The sequence below is a fragment of the Dunckerocampus dactyliophorus genome, chromosome 7 (assembly GCF_027744805.1).
Source record: "Dunckerocampus dactyliophorus isolate RoL2022-P2 chromosome 7, RoL_Ddac_1.1, whole genome shotgun sequence".
Lineage (NCBI taxonomy): Eukaryota > Metazoa > Chordata > Actinopteri > Syngnathiformes > Syngnathidae > Dunckerocampus > Dunckerocampus dactyliophorus.
The window spans coordinates 14,055,169-14,078,346 of record NC_072825.1 but is presented as its reverse complement, the minus strand read 5'-3'; the positions used below and the strand labels follow the sequence as shown (position 1 = coordinate 14,078,346).

The window sequence follows — 23,178 nt, the reverse complement described above, 5'->3', positions numbered from 1 at the left end:
GCTGGAAAAGAAGGTGAGGATTAGACGTGCGAGGAAAGCGAGTACCTGGGCGACATCGCCCTGTGAGAAGACATGGCTGACGGGACTGCTGCACTACATTATACTAAAGGTTATCGTCACCGTAAAGCAGCGTCAACACTGCATCTAATTGGACCCCTCCGCCAGACGCCTGCTCCCATCATTCATATAGCATGCGGTAAATCTCAGTCATTGTGGGGTGTGTGTATCCGCGTGATTAATAAAGTTGAGGTTGCAGCGTGTACAAGCGAATGTCAAAGCAGAGCAGATTTACTTCTGCTTCCCACTCGGCCTCAATTCTTGTCTTTGTGACGGACTCTGAAAACTAAGGCCAGGCAGTAATGGATGGAAGCCTGAGATGTTTTGCATACGTGTACTCTGATAATGCACAGGATTTTTATTTATTGTCTCCACCTTTGACTGCAGTGCACAATAAATCTTACCCTGATGATTTATTATACTGCACATGTAAAAATGTAACATGTCGTTTACATTTTGAAAGATAAACTTGATTAGCTGACCGCTTATGCTGATTTATTATCAATTTCATATATTCATTATTGGCACATAAAATAGAACTTCATTGATTGCACAGTGCCTAATGATGTGGCCGATGAAAGAAATGTGAATATAATGTTACTTAATTAGCTCTACAATAATAAAAAGAAAAATGAAAAGGGTTAAAACATAAAATTTAATATAAAAAAATTAAATTAAAAAATTTAAAATTTTTAAAAATGTTAATTTTAATTTTAAATAAAATGTAATTCTGATATCCACTAATAAATTTAAAAAAAAAGTTCAGTTTTGTCAGAAATAAAGATTCTCAAGTGTAAAACATGTGGAAATTTAAATACCTTAAATAGAGTGTGAATGGTTGTTTGTGTATATGTGCCCTGCGATTGGTTGGCAACCAGTTCAGGGTGTACCTCGCCTCTCACCCAAAGTCAGCTGGGATAGTCTCCAGCATACCCATGACCCTAGTGAGAAGATGGATGGATGGATACTTTAAATAAGTGTTTTGCCACTTTCCTATGTCCAAAAGACACAAGAAAGTGTGTGTATATGTATGTATGTATGTATATATGTATATATACTGTATATATATATATATATATATATATATATATATATATATATACATATATACATATATATACATACACACACACACACATATATATATATATATATATATATATACAGTATATATATATATCTATACATATACATATCTATACATATGTGTATAGATAGATCCCGCGCTTTTCATGGGATTTACATTCGGGGACCACCAACAAATGGCGAAAAAGTGTGAGGAAATTATACGGCCATATAAATGTCTATTTTTGACACATGGCTCGGCCCCCGTCCAAGCCCTCCTGCTGGCTTGACACTGACGTTGTCCTTTGGTTTCAGATCAGCATTTGCAGTAAAAGTGATTGTTGTAATCATTAAATTAGACTGAGCTCCAAAACCTCCTGATTATTTCTTTAATTGCCATTGTTCACTCACGGACAATAATGAATGAATGAATAATAATGTTAGATTATCTATGAATTGGAGTCACAGCATAGCCTTTAGCCTGGTTGTCAGGCTAGCGCTAGCAAAGAAGAGAAGGAGGTAGGATGAAAAAGTAATAATGATCATTTTTGGACCAAAAATATGCTAAATATGCTAATTTTCCAGGCCATGAATGCTAAATTGAGAATGTGCGAGGACCGCTTTGAATCTTTCTTGTAAATTTGTACTTTTTAATACTTCGTATGTATCTCTTTGTGCCTGTTTTTAAACAAAGTACATTTCACTGTTATTTTTTTTTGTTTGCACTGTTAACAATGACATGTTATTCTATTCTATTCTAAACAGTTGTGCAAATGTGCACTTTCCAGGGTCAGATGTGATTCCTTATGCGGAAAATCTTATTTGAGGATGCCATGTGTTAACGCCAGGTGCACATTGTGTGGAAAAGAAAACACCATAAGCGGGCTTGAGGGTGGTGTAGAAGTTGACAGCGTTACACAACATGCAGACAGGCGCAACAAAAAGAATACACACACACATGCAGAAGCAATGGTGGTGCTGAGTGATTAGCCATTGTGCCACATACTTGTTTGGGAACTTCAGAAGCGGTGGTGTGAGCATCAGTACCTCTGTGGAGTCCATTTAAATCAAACCCAACTGTGAGGGGAGAAGGGGGAAAACAGGGGTGGGAGAGGTGGAAGAGGAAGGGGTGGGGGGCATTTGGTTAAAAGCTCTACCAAAACCCACATAAGCATTTTGTTTTCTGCTTCTGCCACCAGCCATACAATGCCAAGTGGCTTTCACCACCAGCGAAATGGAAGGGGGCTGGCAGTAATGATAATGGCGGTGGTGAAGGTGATGATGATGGTGATGATGATGGCGAAGGAACTTGGTGGAGCCAACTCAGTGATTTAATATGACGCATGTTAATAGAGGCCTCAGGGTGGCTGGCCTTTTCTGCGTGCGCACGTCCATGCTGAGGACAATCGTCGGTGACAACATTAATTACAGTCTTGGCGAGTGTTTACAGAGCCTGTGGATGGGCGTGAGTGTGTGTTAATGCGCTGTCTGTGCATGTGTGTGTGTGTGTGTGTGTGTTATAGGGCTTAGAGGAAGCTGAGCTTTGCATCACTTACCATTTGGCCTCTGTCACTTACAATCACTGGCGGTGCCACATATCATTCACACTCTCCATAAAGAAGCTATTTATCTCACCGTCTGCAGTGATCACTTCATTTTCACGTGATGGACGTGACAGGACAGGAGAGGAAGAAAATGAGCCAGGGACGAGTGAAGTAGGAGAAAGCGGGAGGAGGCATACGAGCGTAGGAAATCTGAGGGAAGAAAATAACGAGGCCAAAAGGAAGAGGAACTTTGGAAGAGGTAGAGGAGAGGAGGATAATTAAATTGTGAGAGGGATGAGGTGGGAAGATCAAGTGGAAGGAAACACGGGGCTGAAAAGAGTATGGAATAGTATAGAAAATGGGAACGTCTAAGACAATACACTATACATATAAACCAGGGGTGCCCGTGAGGTTGATCGTGAGCAAACGTCACTTTGTAGATGTCATATGACATTAGTCAGCTGACTTTAAGCTCCCCGCTTGATTCGCTATTATGCCTCTGCAGCAAAGTAAGTGGCGAACGCATGTCTCCAGCGACACAAAGCTATGCAACTTTCCTCTTTATTATTCTGATTACAGATAAACTAACTCAGCGGTAAGATAAGAAAAGATATCTATCCATAAGAAAAGATATCAGTTCACTTGTAGCAGCTAGTTACGTAGAAAAAAAGTCAATTGTTTGATGGCTGGGCTTCGCGTCCTGAACTCCACTATAGGAATGTGTGTTCTTTACGCTTTCGTGTGTGAAACTACTATTTCATGAGACGCGTTGTCTTTTGCATAATCATTTTCATTTCTTGTATATCTGTAATGTTTGATAGCAAATGCTAACTGGACGTAATACATGAACTAAGCTATTTTGACCGACATACTACTGGTACTCAGTTACGTACAGAACTATTGAGGAAATATGAAAAATCCTTTGCATTTTGCACATATGGATCTTAATGAGGTTTTAAGTAGAGCTACAATATGCAAAGGCAAGAAGGGGGAGTGAGACAAAAAGCACTTTGAAAAAGTAATTTATTGAAAACAACTATTAAACTGAAATAGACTGTTTATCAGCTGATCAAAGGTTTAAGACCATCGCTCAAAAAATAACAAAAAACTCTCCAAACCAGAACAAAAAAATTTCCAGTGTGGATCAGTGGTTTCCAAACTTTTTACAGTCGCGTACCCCTTCAGACATTTGACCTGAAGCCATGTACCCCTACTCCTGGACACTTAAAACACATGTTTTATCTTCATTAACTTGAAATACTGAACATAATTCATTGGTTAATTAATTTTATTGTACTTCCAGGTCAGGCTTGAATTTGAGTTTCACTTTTTTTTTTGCCTACTCATGATGGCTAATATTTAAGTCTGCATATTAATTTAATGCCAAATTGAAGGGGAAAGTTTGACAGTCACAATAAAGCAGGATCCAAAGTACAAAAACACATACAACCAACGATAAAGCCTAATTTTCGTCATGATTATGAGACTAAATCTAAATCTTAATGTTACAAAAATAAATTTGCAATTTTTAAATAATTTTATCAAAATCATCAACAGTAACTATTATATTATTTTTATTTATATATTTATATATATTTTTAGTTGAAATTTGATGGCAAAAAACATGTAATTCACGAGAATAAAGTTGTAATTCTACAAACACAATTTGCGTGCCGTCCAGAAGCATTGGAACAATGAGGTCAATTCCTTTATTTTTGCTATTGACTGGAAGCATCTGGTTTTGACATCTGAAGATGAATATGATACCGCAGAGCACCATTTCACCTGTCATTTCCAGGTATTTACATCTGGATTGGATGCACAGCTTAGAAGATGTTTGTTTGAACTCACCAATTGTTTATGTGAGCAAACATATTGGAACATGTGACTGATAGGTGTGTTTTGTTGGCCAGGTGTGTCCTATTACATTGCTTATTCAATCAATAAATAGCACTGAATATCTATGCTCACTTTCAGATTGGGCAGGATAGATTTTGCCTGTGCAGACTGGATTTAGAGGTCAAAACAACATGAAAACCATAGAGCTGTCTATGGGTGAAAAACAAGCAATGGTGAATCGGAGAGAAGATGTAAAATCAATCAGAATCACTGCACAAACATTGGTCATAGCCACTACAACCATTGATGGATGTCTTGAATAGCCAAAATAAAGGAATTTGCCTTACTGTTCCAATACTTTTGGAGTGCACGGTATATCTGCGTTAAACAGAGAACTGCTGAAGATCTTGACAAGCTTCACAAATTTTTACAACCACATAAAAGCCCAATCAATTTGATTACATCATTATTTTAACAATAAACCTTGGTTCATGTCATAAATGTTGTTTTTTTCAGTGTGGCTCTAATACTCATTCTTTAGCATGTTTTAAAGAATGCGTAAATGAATGTAAAAAACAAAATGTATGCAATTTTGCATTTTGTGCCGACAAGACATTTTTGGGGAAACTTTTTTGGCACTTTCCAAAACTTTAAGTGACATAATATAAATGTTGGTTGTTTTTTGCTGTATTGTTCTGTTTGGATCAGTCTGCATTGATTATTCACCTTTTTCATTCCATTCACCACGGCTTTATTCAGGATTCTAACTTTCAATGCCACCTGTTGCTTTTTCATGCGCTTGACATTCAGGCAAATGTGTCAAACGTGGACAGATTTGTTTAAACCACACACTTGTTTGACCACAGAAGAGCAACAATAAAGTTGTTGCTGGTTTTTTTGTCTGTGTACATGTGGATTTAGCCTTAGTGAATTAGTTTTAATAAGCAGCACTAAGATGCATGCTAATGGACTCATGAGACAGGTGTGAACAAATGTTATCCTCTTTCATTAGAATGAACAGTTCCATCTCTAAAATTGACATGTGATTAATAATGTATACAATTTGTCACAGGTCAGTATCTAGAGAAAGAAACGTTTCAGTTTAAAAAATAGAGACAGCTGCCCAGCCCAAGGCGAGGAAGGACTCACAGACTGGCTGTCACACTCAACTGAACAAAAAAGATCCGTTTTGATTTATTTGGGTACATGCAGGAATGTAGCACAGTGTCCGACAATGAGTTATTGTTGAGTGTGAATCCTTCCATGCATATATTCTCTATAACTCATATGAGTTGTCTCCGAGTGGATAAATAGCTGAGAGGGCGATGATGTGTGTGAACAGGTGTCATGCGAATGAGTGAAAATGTTCCAATACATGAATAATTGCAAACTGGAGGGTTATTTTACAAACTGAAGAATGATGTTGTCCTATTCTTGCATGTACCACAGTTGTCTGAACTCTTCCTCTATTTTCATACCCCGAAGGAGTGTCCTTATTTTTTTAACATGAGTGTATATCATAAAGCTTTTGTTGAATTACCAACCACCCGAAACTGTCAGCTGTAACATGCAACTTAAGTCAACAGGTATTCATGCATGCTAGACTAACACTGCAAACTACAACTCCAACAATTATCCATATTGTTAGATGTCTTTTGTCTTTCTGTAAAGATTAAAGATTGTTTGCTGTAACCCCTGCATTGGATTACATGTACTGTAACTTTGTGGCTGCAGGCTCTACTGTACTAAGATAATACATTGGTGGCAACTTTTGTGTGTTAGTGTGTAGTTCAGTATAAAGGGCTATTTACCTGTATGGGACCTCATGTGAGTGCGCAGGTGGCTGGGCTGGCTGAAACTCTTCCCGCACTCGTGGCAGAAATGTTGTCCCTGCTGCATGAGAGACCTCAGCATCCCTGATGACACATAAACATATGCAGGATCAGCATGAATCAGTTGCTCCAGTTGCTTTAATTTACTATCCCAGAGGTCTTTTTCTATACACTCACCGCATGTAAGATGAATTAAAGTTCTGCCTTTGTAAGGATAATAACCAACAGTTTCGATTTACACTGTCATCTAGATTCTAATATAACAATATGTTCATTATTGTAGAGTAGTTTGCTCTGGTATAGGACAGCATTTTGTCTTGTTTCGGGGAGTTTTGGTGACCGTATATCCATGAGAGGCGCAAACCTCGTCAAACTAATACCTCTCTGGTATTGTTATTTTTTGATGAAGCACCTTTAGTATCGGATCTCTACAGATATTTAATGCCGTAGTTATTGAGTTTAAAGTATGTCCTTTGTGGACATTTGTCAGACTTTAAACTGTGTTGCTTCTTAATTTAAAATAAAGTAATATTTAAAAAATGAAATAAAATAAACAAAGTCACTAACTGTAGCGGCATAGACAATGAATGAATGAATGCCACCAAATATGTACAAAAAAGGAAGTTGAATAAGTTGGGAACATAATGAAATACTGTATGTACACTATATGTCTGTATAATAGTGCTCAACTTTGTTTTTTTTACTTCACTATGTTATTTTGACTTTTTACTTACTTTAGCAGGGACAATTTCTGTGAGGAAAATACAAAAGGTGGGCATTATCCTTATAAATTCATTCCAAAGGCGTGTTTACTGTGTTTGAGGCCAAATTAAGCTGTAAAGGTCAGGACTGCGCACAAAGTGATCGCATGTACATTCACACAGAATGGCTGCATGGCTGCAGCGGTGGAGGTAGGCAGCATGAGTAGTGGACAAGTGCAGACATCATTAGTATGTCTAATGTGTCATTATGAGCTGCTAGCTCCAGGGGCTGGACTGCAGCTGTCACACAGCATCATCTCACAGGCTGACAGCCAGACACACACACCGCATAAATTACAGGCAATTAAAACGCCCCGGCTGTGATGTGCCCGCTCCGTTGCCCGTGTGTCACATGTCAGGTGTGTGTGCCTGCATGCGTTCTATGTGTTTAAAGAGTTGTGTATATATGTGTTTGTTTGCTCCAATGAAGGAAAGTCAGCGTATACACATTTAGACACACACAATGATGCAAGGTATTAAAGTATATAAACGCAGGAATAAGTACGGAAAAGCTGTAACTTGTTGAATATGCTCCTCAACTACAAAAGGTCATACAAGTAATACACGTTCTGACATATAAGTCAAAAGCCTCATGAAAATGAACAGCTAAAAAACAAGAAGCAGCAATTCATGCATGTCATATTTAAAAGTAATGCCACTATATTATACTGTATCATTATATACAATAATGTTATCATTGCTTTTGTTCCTGGTGTCCATGAATACATCGGGGACAGCAGAGGGAAAGATGGCGGACCTATTTGACAACACACACACTGCCACACACACTTTGGATGCTCTTCAGTGACCGCGCTGTCTGATGCATAACTGACTTAAAAGGTCTGGGGGTGTACTTTTGGGGAGCTTGGTAGTGAAGCTACAGTAGCACGGTCGTCCAAGCATCAAAACTGCTTTACACCTCGGCCTCTGTCCACTTTTCATGCAAGTTTGTGGATGTTTATAAGTAGAAAAGAGGTGAAACAAGGGGGGGGAGAGGTGACAGAGAGCGTCTTTGGCACCCCGACTGCTGGCTGGCCTCTGGTTACTCCACTTCTACTTTGGGCTGCCAGCCCTTCTCACTGATGCACTAATGAAAGACAAGACAGAGCTGGATGAAAACCACAAGCGCACACACAAACACAAGCACATACACATATTCCACAGGAAAAAAGGGAGAAAGACTCAGCTGCTCAAAAAAGGTCACTTTATAGCATGTGACTCAAAGGGCTAAGGCGGATGGTGACGATATGTGCCTGGACGGGTGACAGTGATGTCATGCGTCTGCTCCGGGGCTGTTGTCTTTGACCCTTAGCTCCACGCAGCCCCACTTGACCTCAGAGACACAACTGAAAATGGGCAAATAATGCTGGTGTTCGGTAATGACCATTTCCAAAGCAGCTGGTGGGATAATTATTCTGTCTCATCTCACTGTCTCTCTCTTTGCCTCTTATGTTCCCTCTCGCTCTGTTTCGCCTCCCCCCATTCGCATCTGTGTGAGTCTCTCATCAGGCAGAGCCGTGACCTAAACAGTTTGTGACAGCTTTCTGGGAGAGTGGAGCTAGAGACGAGGCATGCCTCACAGACCTGAACACACCAAAGGTTCTCTCACGTCTTTCACAGAGAAATAAATAAATTAAATAAATACACACACGTACCCTTATTTTGCATCTGAAAATAACAAGCACATATGGACACACATGCTGGCCCAGATGCAGGCTTTTAACATACCTCACAAACATGCAACCACACATGAATATTCTTATTTGAGAAGTAATTTTACAAACCTGTTAGTTAATGTTCATTTTGGCTGTCAGATAGGTATCAATTTCAATATATTTAATGTTGGGGTGATCGTTTTGATGTAGAGCTGGTATCAACTATTGTACTTGTTAAAATATTGGCATTTTCCCTGTAAACATGTCATGTTCATCCCCAATTAGACTTGTTAATAAGGTGTGCGGATCTTTCCCATCGTGATGGTCTTTGTGCAGTTGTGCACCCGGATGCATGCGCATGCATGTACCCACACATCTACACACACACCTAAAATTGTAAAGAACCTCAAAAAAGCTCTTAAAACCTGAACCCTGATACAGATGTTCGAGAGTAACCACATTATATATAAATCCTCACCACTATGAAGTCTAACCCAGTATTGATAGCAATTAATAGCAAAAACATTAGATCAGTCACAGGAAAATAGTTTGACGCCTGAAATTTGCCTTCTTCTTCATCATACTGCTTTAGAAGCCTATTTGATGTTGTTTGTTGAGACAAAAAAATTATTCCTTACCAGTAGGATCCATAAGTGCATTAGAGGCACCCCAGCGGTGGTAAAGCGCAGCCAGATCATGCGGGCTGTAGTTTTTTAGGAAGCTGAGGATGTCGTTTGGCGTTTCTGGAGTCTCCTGCTTCATATTTCCATTAGGTTTTGAGGGGAAGGAGGACGAACCTGAATAAGTCTGCAGCATGCTGCCATGTGCCTGTGAGGCTCCGTAGCCTTGTCCCATTGTGGAGCTATGGATGATGGTACTAGGCCTCGCAGCATTTGTGCGGTGCTCGTTGTGGTAGTTAGTAAGGGGCTGATGAGAGAACCCTCCAGCTCGGTTGTACTCTGCTTGACTGCTATACTTGCTAGACAGCATGAAGCCCAGTCCCTCCTGTGGCATCACGTAATGGTCTGCCCTTCTGGAAGCTGTAGAAGAATTGGGGCATGGGGCTGGGGAATGTGAAATGGTCCTGGGGTGCTTCTCTGTTGAGCTGGAGGATGACTGTGAGCTTCCTCTAGAAGAACTAGTCACTTTGTGTCTGAAGCGAGGAGGCTGATTCTGGGGGACTCTCCCAGCATGAGATCTTGAGGTGGATGTGGAGGCTCTCGACAGCAACGGCGAGGGGGTAGAGGATGATGGTGGTATTGTACCTGCATGATCACCTGTTGGGTTTTTTTTCCGTACATCGCTAGCCTGCATCGGGGGCCGTGTACGTTGGGCACGTACAAGTGTTGGCAGCGGTGGACATTCCTTACCCTCCAAGACTGGTGGGGGGCCAGTACGCCTTCTCGAGGATAACAAGCTGTCTCTGGGCCCCTTGTTGTTGTTTTTCAGAGCCCATTTTGGCGCCAGATTGGAGCTACTGCTGGTCATACGGTGAGCAATAGTCTGGTGCATCCACAGAACCTCAGGATAGAGGGTAGAATGGGAGCAGAAGGAACACTTGTGGTTTGGGAGGATTTTCCTGTCTTGGGCAGCAGGGGTTCTGCCCCTGTGACCCCCAGCTCTGACACATAAATCCACAGGGGTCAAGAAAGGATCAAGTGGAGAAGAGCATGTGGAAGGGTGAGCTGGAGGGGATTCAGCATTTGTCAACCCCTGCAAAAGGGCTTTCTTCAACTTGGGATAACCATCGGGGGTGACTCTGGGAATGGGGCTTGTTCTGTCTGTGGAGGAAACTGGATGTTGGACACGGACATGAGCCAAGTAGGTTTGTGACTCAGCGGTAACAAAGTCACACAGGCTACAGATGTAAGGCTTCTCATCTGCAAAAGAGTAATGACAAAGCAAAGGTTCATTAAAACAACATAAATAGTCTGGCTCAGTTTTAGATTTTCAACTGCAGTACAAGGAATTTACCACTAGGTGCCAGTATTTCTCCAACACAAAGAGAAGGCAATATTTTCCACACTCGCTCACTGTTGATCCAGCCTAGGAATTTTGACATTGATCCTAATATTATTATATTATATTGTTATCTATTACTTTAGAAACGTGAGACTGGTCGAGTGTTTCCTTCGTTAACCAAATACTGTTAAGAATAAAATGTCTTTTTTGTGCAGTTTTAAAGGTTCTCCACCAGGTGGCAACCACACCCTATCTTTGTAATGACACTTTACTACAGCTTGTCTCTCCCTTTATGGTAATTTAGAGTTGCGAGAATAGGAATAATTATTTGAAATTGACACAAAGTACTTGTATCTAATATAATGTATATTACACGTAAAAACACAATCATGAAAACAAAAGTCTGGTGTTGTGGAATTATAGTGTCTTTCACAAACACACACAGGTTACATTGTGCAGATCAGACTCCCAGAAGCAATTTCCTCTTTCGACAATACTACTAAGTTGCCATCTGTTTTTTATTTCACTTCTTCTTGGCAGCAATAACCACACACACAACTCCCACTCTGCCAAGGTGAAAAAAAAAAAAAAACTGCAGCTAAATTGGATGATTAGCAGAGCAGTCAGATTAATTACACAGATTAACTGTTTATCTGGCCACTGATGATTTTTTCATGCTATTTTAAATAATTGAATGGTTTGGAAATGCATTCATTTATTCACTTATCCTGTTCAGGTAAGCTGGAGCTTTTTCCAGCTGACTTAGGGTGAGAGGCGGGTCACCCAATTAAAGAGCGATCTATAGGAAATTTACAATCATATGTTAACCTAATGCATGTTTTTCAACTGTGGGAGGAAAACAGAATACCGAGAGTAAACCCTACATGCAAACATGGGGAGACATGCACTCCATGCACATAGGCCATAACTAAATAAGTATTTTTGCAATGCAGTTCAATACCACTGTAAACTATAAAAACAATAACAAACATTGTTAAAATACTGGCAAGTAAAAAGAGCAATATTAACTATCAAGGTAGACTTTTCTGGTAACACTAATACATGTTCTTGGTACCATCCACGCGGGTATTCAATGTATCTTTATTTCTCATGGTTTAAGAGAAAGGGAACACTGCAGTACATACAGCTAAGCCAAAATGTAAGCACTTAAAACTGATTACGTACAACACATGACGCTAACTGAGTGTTGCAAAAGAAACCAAATCAGTTAAACAATAAATTAGGACAGATTTTCATGGCAAAAAAACTCAATAAAAATTCTGTTCACATACAGGGGAATAAAAAGGGTGTTTCCTGAGACAGGAAGACCTGAAATAGCTCGCAGCTCAATCATGCCTGAAGAGATGTTGCTGCTATTTTTGATCGTCAGTATGAGCAAGGAAGACTAGGGACACTCATTGTTAACAAATCTACCATACTACAGTACGCTGTGCAGATTTGTGCATGCAATGCATCTACAGTATCTACTTGATCTACTACTATTATGAGTGAAAAGGTTAGAAAGGCAGATTGTTCACATGTGCTATAAAAAAAAAGAAAGCTTTGCTTTGGAACAGTTCATCCTCATGATAAGGGGTGTCTGTCCTTGCATTGACAACATTCACTTTTTTGCTCTGCACTGTTTATTGGTTTAGGATGTGACAAAAATGATAGGCATGTAAAAAATGCCTTCTATCCTCCCAACGTGCCAATAAAAGGCACAGAGTTTTAATAAACGTATTTTATTCCATTGCTCTGTGTTACTGTACTCGTGTAAAGACAATTTCCAAGAACAGTTATTGACCAGATTTTATAGACCAACATGGGTTTACAGCACTCTATTAAAAACACACACACACAGACCCCTTGTAGTTTTGAAATTCAGCCACATGGTGGCCCTTGTTTTCACTCCACGGACTGATAAACAGGGTAAAACAAACAGCACAGCTAATTTTATGAACAACTTTGCTCTGAGGTGACAGTCATGAGTGCTTTGGGTGTTATGCTGGAGACAAAAGTCATGAGACATGCTTCACCATATTAGTCTGAGGGAAAGCCCAGCATGGCTGTGCCCCAGTGTACAAAGCACTGTCCATAAAGGCTTGCTTGGATGGGTTTGGAGTGGAACAATAAAACGAAAGTCTTGACCTCAACCAAAAAGACATTTTGAGCCAGACTCTTTTATCCAATATCAGTGACCTCATAATTGCTCTTCTGGAAAAAAAAAAAAAAACAAATCTTGTAGTAATTCTTCCCAGAAGTATTTTCTTCTGTTGTTAAAGCTAGTATCATCCATCTTAGTTCCTGTAGGTGTACCAATATCTTGGTGTGTGCAAGTGTAAACATGTGATGTTCCTTAATGTAATTGGTTAAGCTTGTTCAAAAGCATTATCATAATCACCATTACCAATACATTACCATCTTTGCTAATAACCTGTATAATCAAGCTTACTGAACAATTTTCAATACACTTCAGCAATATATTATATATTCATACAGTAGGACTACATTTAGGACTTAAGCTTCAAGTAACACTAGCTATCCAATCTAATAGAAGAACTCCTAGGTAACTGTGTACACCATTTGGAGGGCCAAAAATATATTACTGTAGGTATCTCAAAGCTGTTCGAGTAGGGTAGAAAAGCAGAACTTTAGAACAGAGGTAACTAACTACATTTGTCCAGAGGCCCGATTTTTTAAGCTGTGATGCTGTTGTAGAATACAGTAAAGTAAAATTAATACGCAATAAGTATGTAATAAGTAATACATTATTAGATTGTTATTTTTAAGCCTTGTCAGGGTACTGCAGCTAGTCACTAGCGTCCACTCTCCTGCAAGGGTAAGCTTTTATAGATCCAGAACCGCTCCATCACTCAATAATCAGGGGTTTCTTTTATAAAGGTTACAGTGCAGGCCACTTTTTACACAAACTTTGTGATTTATAGTTTTTTGTTGGAAGAAGATGTGGCACGTACATTTTGGAGGCAGCGAGAGCTGGAGGTTCAAATTGTGACATGATGAAGTTCTATTAAACTTTTAAAAGGTGTGTTTTCCTTGGTGAGTAGTTACTAACCTGCAAGCTCTCCTGAGTTAGCGGTTCCCATCTCGGATGCATGGTCTCTGAGAGTGGAGGCTGGTGGAGAGTCTCCATACCCCGGGGTGAAGGGTCGGCTTGGGGAGCCAGATTCTGGGTCACTGGTTGATCCCCAGTGGTCTTTATTCTCAGTTCTTTCCTTGTCTTCGATGGACATCCTGCCTCCATCCTTTCTATGGACACGTTGGTGGACACTCACCTGGTGGCGACTGCGGAACATCTTCCCACATTCAAAGCACTCATTGGATTTGGAGGGAGCTTGAGACTGTGATGGTCGTCTTCGCTCCTGGCGAGATGAAGGTCGGTACTCAGAATCACTGAGGCTCTCTGGTGTCTGGTCTCCAGAAGAAACATGGTTTCCCAAACCAGAGCTGCTCCGGCGAACCGAGCTGCGTTTTTCTTGACCTTGAAGCACATAGCTGCTGCTCTCCTTCTCATACACTACAGCAGCTGTAGCAAGGTCTTCGTCTCCAATACTTCCTCCATCACCGGAAGCCTTGTTGCACTCTACTGGTTCCACAACTTTTCCTTTAGTAGCTAACTGCCATGCTTGGTAGCTGCAAACTGGATCAAGCTCAGAGATTCTTTGACCCAGTATCCTATCATTGTCATCTTCCTCAGCCTTTTCTGCAAATGGCTGAAGGCCTAAGTAGTCAAGCAAACGTTTTTTCACAGCTGGTGAGTTCTCATCATCACTGGGTCGTGATCGGGTTTGAGATTTCTTCCCATAACTGAGACTGTGGACTTTATCATGGGCCCTCAAGCTCTCTCGGCTATCAAACAAGTTCCCACATTTCGAGCACATTTGATAGACAGATGCAACAGAGCTGACAATTTCAGGATCCTGTGCTACATCATTTATGGTGGCTGGATGCTCAGCAGCATCAGATTTTGCTCGTGACCGTGATCTTGTGTTGTGTGTTTTCATGTGGGATTTGAGAAACCAAGCTTCGCGGAATCGTCTTCCACATATGCGACAGCAATGGTCCAGGATTCCTGCATGTTTCTTCATGTGTGACTTTAAGAACCAGGCTTGTGTGAAGACCTGGCCACAGGTTTCACAAGGAAAGGCCACATCACACTGAGGCTGGAGGACATCTGGTTCAGCTACGACTTCTTCCTTAACACTCGTCTGCTCGTCTATGTCAACAGTGATGTGAACCTTCTCGATGTGGCTCAGGAGCTGGTCTTCCCGCTGGGCCTCATAGCCACAAAGACGGCAGCAGTAAGGGCGCTGGTCACTTAGAGGTTTCTCTCTTTTCAAGTTCCTCACAGGTACTTTCCTGCGACTATCTTCAGCACCATCTCCACTCATCATCCTGTTACAAGCTGAGCTGCTCTTGGTTGGACTTGTGCCTCCGTCAAGACCCTCTGAAACACTCATCTCTTCCTCCTCTGCTCCTCCCTCTTGTTCATCGTTGGAGTGATGGCTAGAGAGCGTGCCCAGTTTGTGGCTGCGTATGTGAACTTTGAGGTTTCCCTTCTGAGAGGCCCTGTGGTCACAGTAGGGGCATTTATAAGGGCGTGCGCCAGTATGGCGTCTCATATGCTGTGACAGAGAGCTCATGAAAGGGAAGCTGCGTCCACAAACGTTGCAGTCGTAAGACCCTGGGATTTTGTCATCCTCACTCTCCATATCATGTTTGGAATTGGCTTTGACTGGAGTCAACTTTTCCTTTTGACTTCTTGTTTGGATTTCCATCACCTCCACACTAGGATTCATCATGAGATTGAAACTACCCAGTACACCTGGACTTTTAACTAAAATCTCATACCACTACTATCTGCACGTGCACATAAGAATGCCGAGAAGGCCTTTGTGTTCATTAAAATGTCATCTGCTTGCTGTCTTCTAGAGATCAAGCTGTTATCACAACAGCTGTTTTAGCACTGCTACAAAAACAATGCCATCTAGCCATCTTCATCTACCAATGTCAATATGTGTGATACTATGTACTATCAGTACCATAATACAATGAAAAGTATGAATGCATTAATAAGAAAACTAAATGATTGGATATTTAAAGCTGTTTCTGATGTCTGACTGTCTCCGAAGAACGAGACATTTTAAATCATAATCTCTCCAGGCAGCGTTGAAAGACTTTTAAACCACTCTTTGTTTTCTCATTCATATGACTGGCCTCTCTCTTCCATCTTCACATTTTACACGTATCAGCAGCTTTAAGGCCATCTCTATCATCCACCTGAGAATGAAAAAGAAAGTGGGGTATTGAGGTAGACAGGAAGTGGTGCAGGAGGAGGAAATAGGAAAAAGAGAAAACGAAAATGTTAGTAAAGCAAATCTGTTTCAAAGAGTCACAGTTTCAGCTACATTCTGCAAGCATTTGTGTAAACTCTACTAGGAAAAGTAGATAAATGTATGATTATGGAACTGACAATATTGTAGAACTGGATCAATAAATGTGACAATGTTTACAGATACGTTTAGGCAAGCCAAGGCAAGTTTATTTATAGAGCACCATTTGGACACAAGGTAATTCAAAGTGCTTTACAGAAAAGAAGGGTAAAATCACTTCATAAAATCATTCCATGAAAACATAAAATCATTCTAAAATCATGACATAAAATTCCATAAATCATTCAATAAAACAAAAATGAATAAAAATCAAGAGTGCTGATAAAATACTTTCAGTTGTCATATACAGAGTTGAACAGAAGTGTTTTAAGCCTGGATTTGAACATTGCCAAAGTTGAGGATTGTTACACATCTTCTGGAAGATTGTTTTGGCAGCATAAAACTGAAACGCAGCCTCACCGTGTTTAGTCCTGACCACTCCCTGAGCTTCTCAGAGCACGAGATGGTTTACGCAGCTCTAACATGTCAGGGATGCACTTTGGCGCAGGACCATGAAAAGACTTGTACACAAGCAGAGCTGTTTTAAAGTCTATTCTCTGAGCAACAGGAAGGCAGTACAGAGACCTGGACTAACTGAACTAATCTGGTCATATTTCCTGGTTCTAGTCAGGACTCGAGCAGCAGCATTCTGGATGTACTGCAGCTGTTTTACTGCTTGTTTAGAGAGCCCAGTGAGAAGGCCGTTATAGTAGTCTAGCCTGCTGGAGACAAAGGCATGGATTAGCCTCAAAATATTAAAAGAATAAATTGTAATCTAATGAGAAGAAGTCGTAATTTTATGAGAATAACGCCATAATATTATGAGGAAAATTAACGTCATTAAAAAAAGACTTCATTTTCTAAAGTCGTAACATTCTGAGACACAAAGGAAACAAATAAAACTGTAATTTTTGGAAAATTAGGATGTGGAAAAAGTAGTAAGGTTATGAGAATGAAGTCAAAATATTAAAAGAATAAAGTCATCATTACATGAAAAAAATACAAGAAGAAACTGGAAATAGAAAATTAAAAAAGAGCAGAAGAAATGAAAAAATAGATGTAATTTTACGAGTATAAACTCAAAATATTATAAATATAAATATAATATAAATATAATATCAAAAAAAGAGAACAAACTTGTATTGTAGCGAGAAAAAAAGTTGCAATTTCTCATAATATTATGAGGCAAAATAATGTCATTTTGGTTAGCACAGAGTTGAAATATTAAAGAAAAAAACTTTTTTTTTAAAGGTGTATTATTTTGAGAACCAAACACAACAAATTTTAGTTGTCATTTTTGGAAAATTAGGTTGGGGAAATAGTTATAATATTATGGGAATAAAGTCATAATATTACAAGAAGGAATTTTACGCAGATTATTTAAAAAGAAAGTCGAAATAAAAAAAAACAACAGCAAAATTGGGCAACAGAGAGTAAAGACCAAAGTTCGTATTATTAATACGCTTTTTCACTTACAGTATATCAAAAAGCTGACAGGCAGTTTTTTCTTGAACTACTGTATATCTAACGTCAGATATCTGCATGTTTGTTTCCAAAATATCAAAGTGGCCCTTGCATCCTTTCATTTTACAGTATGTGGCCCTCGGTGGGAAAAAGTTTCAACACCCCTGGTGTAGAGTGTATCTCTGTCTACATGTGTCATTAAGTGTATTTATTATGCACAGCTTCCATCTGCATGATTGTGCAATGATTTGTGAAGGGTTTGGGGGCACTGACGCCACACCAGCTGAGTCGACACTTTACACAATCATGGTGGGGGGGAAGGAGGGGGTGGGCGTTCCGTGTTCACATCAGCAAGATCAGCAGCGCCACTATATTCCCTCCCCATAATGGCCTCCACTGACACGATCACATGACAAAGTTCTTAGGTACACAAAAGGAAGTGGCTCTTCAGACAATTTGCCTTCTATTGTCAAACTGCAGTGGAATGATGTCGCAGAGCAGGTCAACATAAAGAGAAAGTGTACGATACACTATACTATACTAGGAAATAATCAAATGCTTGTATTGAAAATGAATAAGCTATGCCAGACCCACAAATCTACGTAGTGTTCTTCATTCTGTTGAAATCTATGAAGTCTTAACGGTTATCACAGTCTCACATTTGCGTGCACTAAAACAGTCGGAATTCCAAAATGGAACGTTCTCTCTATTTTCCACACTTATCTGTGAAGTCCCAGTTTACTTACACTAGCACTAATTAGATCGCTGGCCAAACGCTGTGTGCCTCAGAAATGCTGGAGGGCAATTTTGGTCATTTCAGCTTGTAGCTGTGTGAGTTTCTCAACAAGGAAGTGAATGCTACATGCTAACAGCTAACTGTTACTGGTAGAAGCCAGCTGGTGAAATGAATAACAGCTTTCTACAGCTCTTATGTGCATCCAGTAGCATTTTAATATGTATAAATGACATCTGCTTTGGCTATTGTGGTTATGGTGCTCCTCAGTGGCATAGGAATAAATCACAGACTGCTAATGTTGTGTGTACAGTACTTTTGCTGAACTATGAACCAAACGCTGTAGTTGGAAAGTAGATACAAACGTCAATCTATAGAGTGGAAGTGACTAGAATGGGATGGATTGCTTTGACTATTTAGAATGCTGACAATTACTACATAGGTAGGCTTTTATTTTGTCCATACACCTAAATAGTGACTTGTTTCTGTTTCTGCCCACATTGCAGTTATGGCTTCAGTTTTTGAGAGTCAACCGCTGATGACGTCATAGATGGGCGACATAGCCGACCTCCAGCTCCTGTTTCCATGCAGTGGCAAGCTAGTAGGATGCTAACAAGGACGTTTTGTAATACATTATGAACACAGATGGACTCACAAAGTGTGTTAAAAACACGACAAGACACGCGCCATATTGTACGCTAACTGGAGAATGCACGCAAACCGTGGCAAAATTGTGGCGTACATTTTCTACTTTAACCGAAAAACACGCTAACCAGGGCGGACGCTAACTGCGGTCCCACTGTATTATAAACAGCATTGTAGACGCTCCAGGAGCAGCCGGCTTCAACCAGCAGTAACAGTTGCTTAAGCATGGAGCATTTTCTTTCTTGTTGACAAATTCCTTCAAAATCTCCAACAAAATCGCTAGCGTTTTGGGAGCACACAGTGTTTGGCTTACGATCAAGTCAGAGTTTTCTATTAGAGGGACTTTATTAGAGAAGTGTGAGAAATGGAGAGGTATACTGTAACTGTTTTCGTGCATCTAAACGTCACTATTGCAACTACTGCGCCATATATTTATTTACAGTTATGTACAGTCATCCCTCGCTACATTAATATAATACAAATGTATTAATTAATGATCGCTGTTTCGTGGTTGAATACGGCCTACTACTACTAAACAAAAAAAAACATATTTAAGCCAAATGTACATGTTCTTTTCAAGCATACAAATGGCTAAATGAACAAAAATACTAATATAAGGCATTCAGAAGACGTGATATGTAGTGTAATATCAGCGACTTGTGTGCGCCTATATATATGGTAATTATGGGGTGTTATTTCATGTCTAACTACAAAAATATTCAGTTTAGAAAGAAGAAAACCTACTTTGCGGCAATTCACTTATCACAGTTGGGTCTGAAGACAATTAACAGCAATAAAAAAGGGATTACTGTATATAGTAATTACCTGCAGGAATGGAAAACTTATGGGTTAAAGTCAGAATCTACTTTTTGATGGACATTAGTGTAATTATTTAAACGTAAATTTAAACTTCTTAAAACGTAAATGGATATGTTTTTTTTAACAAAACTAATCTCATCATAGTTAAGTTTGTAGTGTTCTGATATCAAGCATGCAATACATGCATGCTTAAACTAGTTATTTTCTTTGTGCATTTTTAATATTAAACCACAGAAAGACAATCTACTAAATTTACTAAAGGGAATCTACTTCCACTAGCTTGTATGTAACAAGAGCAGTGTGGAGATTCCTGCTAGTAAAGATGTCTGAGGTCTTTGGGACGGTATCGATTCACTGCAGTCCAGTTGATTAATTCACAAATAATGAACTATATATACTGAACCTTTAAAATATGTTCAAATTACCATATGTAGCTTGCAGTACTCATTTAGTGCAGTAATATTTCCAAGTTCAATTCAACTTATTGTGTTGATTCTTCATTGAAATACAGTGTAAACTGTTTTAATAGCAATGACTGAGTGTGCAAAGCTAATGTTATGTGTTCCAAATGCAGTCTCTTACTCACACACTTGTCTTATCACTGATAATGCGTGTCCTTCTAGTGGGGGGCATCCTTCATCATTGGCAGGATGTGGTTCACTCCCAGATAACAAGCACAGAGACGAAGGTTTGAAGTTGAGGATACATACACAGCGGTGCAAAGTAAAGAGTGGACCTTCTGTATGAATACTGACAAACGCACACCTGCAGTGAAACTGTGGAATCAAGAAGCAAAACAGAGGGGGCTTTTAATGTTGCCCACACATCTTTTAGAAGCCTATATGTGCACACTGTGGGCTTTTAACAGTATTCCATACAGGCAGCATTGAAAGTTGCTTGTACAGAGGATTGCTCACACACTCACTGCTTCACAGTGAAGAACATACAGTGAAGGCTTTGCAAAATCCTTGACAGCCTCTGCACAGTTGCTCATGAAGTGGAGACACTAGCTGCTTAGAGTAGGACAAAGGAAGTGGTGGGGTGCCTAAAACACAGCACCACACAAACACACATGCACAGTGCAGAGCCAGTGTATTCTCAGACCAATCAATAATCCATTATGAACAAACTGCTCCTCACCTCCCGCCCTGCTCTAAACTATCAGACAAAGGGGTTGGCTCCAAGCTCTGTGATGAAGAGCAGGAAGGGTAAAGCACAGCTGGACACACACACACACCTACAGCCAGTTCGCAAAACACAAACAAAGATGATTTAGGACAATTTGGGGATCAGATGTTGAATAAAAATAAAAAAAAACTTTTTTGCACATTTCAATTCAAATGAGCTGAGGTTTACCAACATACTTTTGCACAGTTACACCAGCTGGCATCCGTTACAGCCACAGTAATAAACAAATTCAATGAATGCCCCTCAGTGTCCATCCAAACTGAGCATGACTATCTTTGCAAATACAGTGCTCGGTACAGTGATTTTATTTAATATGACTAAATTGCGCAAGTGCACCTAATATAGTGACCAGTGAGTGTACTTCCACTTGTTGCTTTGAAAATAGGTAACCAGTCAGTCCACATGGGCTCCCATCACAACTGTATCATTTCAGGAACAGCACAATGTAAAAAACAATCCACGAGTGACAAAGTGAAACCACATTTAAGTGTAGTTCCATTTCATCACAGTGCGTCCCTGGACTGTCACAACAGGTCATGCTCATAAGCAGGAAGAGCGATGGGGGGTTTTGCGGCATTGTTAGGCTCCCCAATTCCCATCCTATCCCCAGTTCCATCCCTACCCCCCATGCCTTAAACCCGCTGCGGACAATAGAGGGGGTCTGCGCTGTCTGTCTCTTCTCAACACCCACCCCACCTTATTTGCGTGAGAAGGGCCTTGAGATAAAGAGTCCACTGGGCCTGTGTGTATGTTTGTGTAGGAAGTGGCAGGTGTTTGGGTCAATACTGTCATTTTACATTTTGGTGACCGATCCATGCTAGTGGAATTATTGGACAGGCCGCAAGGGAAAAGGATTGGTTCTCAGCCATTTATGCACTTACACACCATTTAGTTGATGATACGCATGCAATACATGCAGCTTTCAATTCAAAATAATTGATCTTCATGGCAACTGGCACTCACCTGGACTTTACGCCACGTAAAAGATAGTGTAGTGTATTATCATGTGTTCACGACTTGAATTGCAGACTATCATGGATTCAAATACAAAATGATTATGCCATTGACAATTTTGTTAATATTCTGTTCTTACATAATTACCTACAGTATAGTAATCAAAATAGAGTACAAATGTTTTATGACCGTCTTCCGCTCCCACTTGTGTGTTGTGTACGTGTGTGTGTGCTGCTCTCCCCCCTCTCCTCAAATTCTGGCTCTTTTTCTCACACTACTTGTTAACCCGTGGGTGCTCTAGCCTGTATAAACACACACACACACACACACACACTTCTCCGTGTCCCCCTGCAGCACAGCAGCATTCTTCTTACACTCACATACAAACAGACAATGTGCAATGTGTACAATACATTTCTGCATTTCTAAAGCCTTGCCTGGGTCCATATTATATCATTTAGTAGCCAGTGGAAAGACATGTAAGCTACGTCTTTCAATGTTCAGTATGTGAAAAAATCTGAGGTAAGAAGCAGGACAAGTCCCCTGCCTGTCACTATATACAGTAGATGGGCTAAATTTGTCATTTGTATCTGTCATATAGCAGGAGGAGAGGAGCAAGGTGAGTACTGACTCAGTATGACGACAAGCCATTAGCCATCATGTATTCCAAAGCAGCTGCAATGATGACTCATTACTGAACCGGTGCAACTTGTCGGCAAATTGTCAGAAATAGGGGTGCAGTCTGAGTCAATTACGGTACCTCAAAGTGCAATCTACACTAATGTACCCAATAGGTCTAATTATTTGACACTCAGATAACTGTTTGTACCTTTTCAATGTTGAAAATGCCAGGGATTAAAATACCTTTAAGGTTTCCAACCTAGTGATAAGACCTTTTACCATTAAGGTACAGTGCATGCTTGTGTAAATGTACTGTACAGTGTTCCCTCGTTTATTGCGGGGGATCAGTTCCCAAAATAGCCCGCAATAAGTAAAATCCGCAAAGTAGCCAACTTAATTTTTTTACAATTATTATATATGTTTTAAGCCTGTAAAACCCCTCACCATGCACTTTGTACACTTTTAACATTTCCTTAACATTAATTTCATCACATTTCTCTCAAAGTTCAAATTTTTTTTGAATATCAATGATCAACCTACTAGGTTTGGCACAAAAAAATATTTCACTCCTCTGACCGCGCCTCTTCGT

The 23,178-nt window shown here is 40.0% G+C and overlaps 1 protein-coding gene across 7 annotated transcripts in view; it reads right to left on the bottom strand.

Annotated features, from left to right (window-relative positions):
- LOC129184889 (zinc finger protein 516-like) overlaps positions 1–23,178 on the bottom strand; it is a 64,011-nt gene that overhangs the window by 5,017 nt on the left and 35,816 nt on the right. For 4 of the 7 annotated variants that reach the window (XM_054781355.1, XM_054781353.1, XM_054781357.1 and 1 more), the window contains 3 exons: positions 13,789–16,013; positions 9,392–10,633; positions 6,317–6,421 (listed from right to left, as the gene is read on the bottom strand). In XM_054781355.1, the coding sequence (XP_054637330.1) occupies positions 6,317–6,421; positions 9,392–10,633; positions 13,789–15,535 (3,094 nt within the window). In that variant the 5' untranslated portion in view covers positions 15,536–16,013. Of the gene's footprint in view, positions 1–2,128; positions 2,200–6,316; positions 8,186–9,391; positions 10,634–13,788; positions 16,014–23,178 lie in introns of those variants that run through there. The other 3 variants (XM_054781358.1, XR_008571993.1, XR_008571994.1) reach the window with 3 other exon arrangements.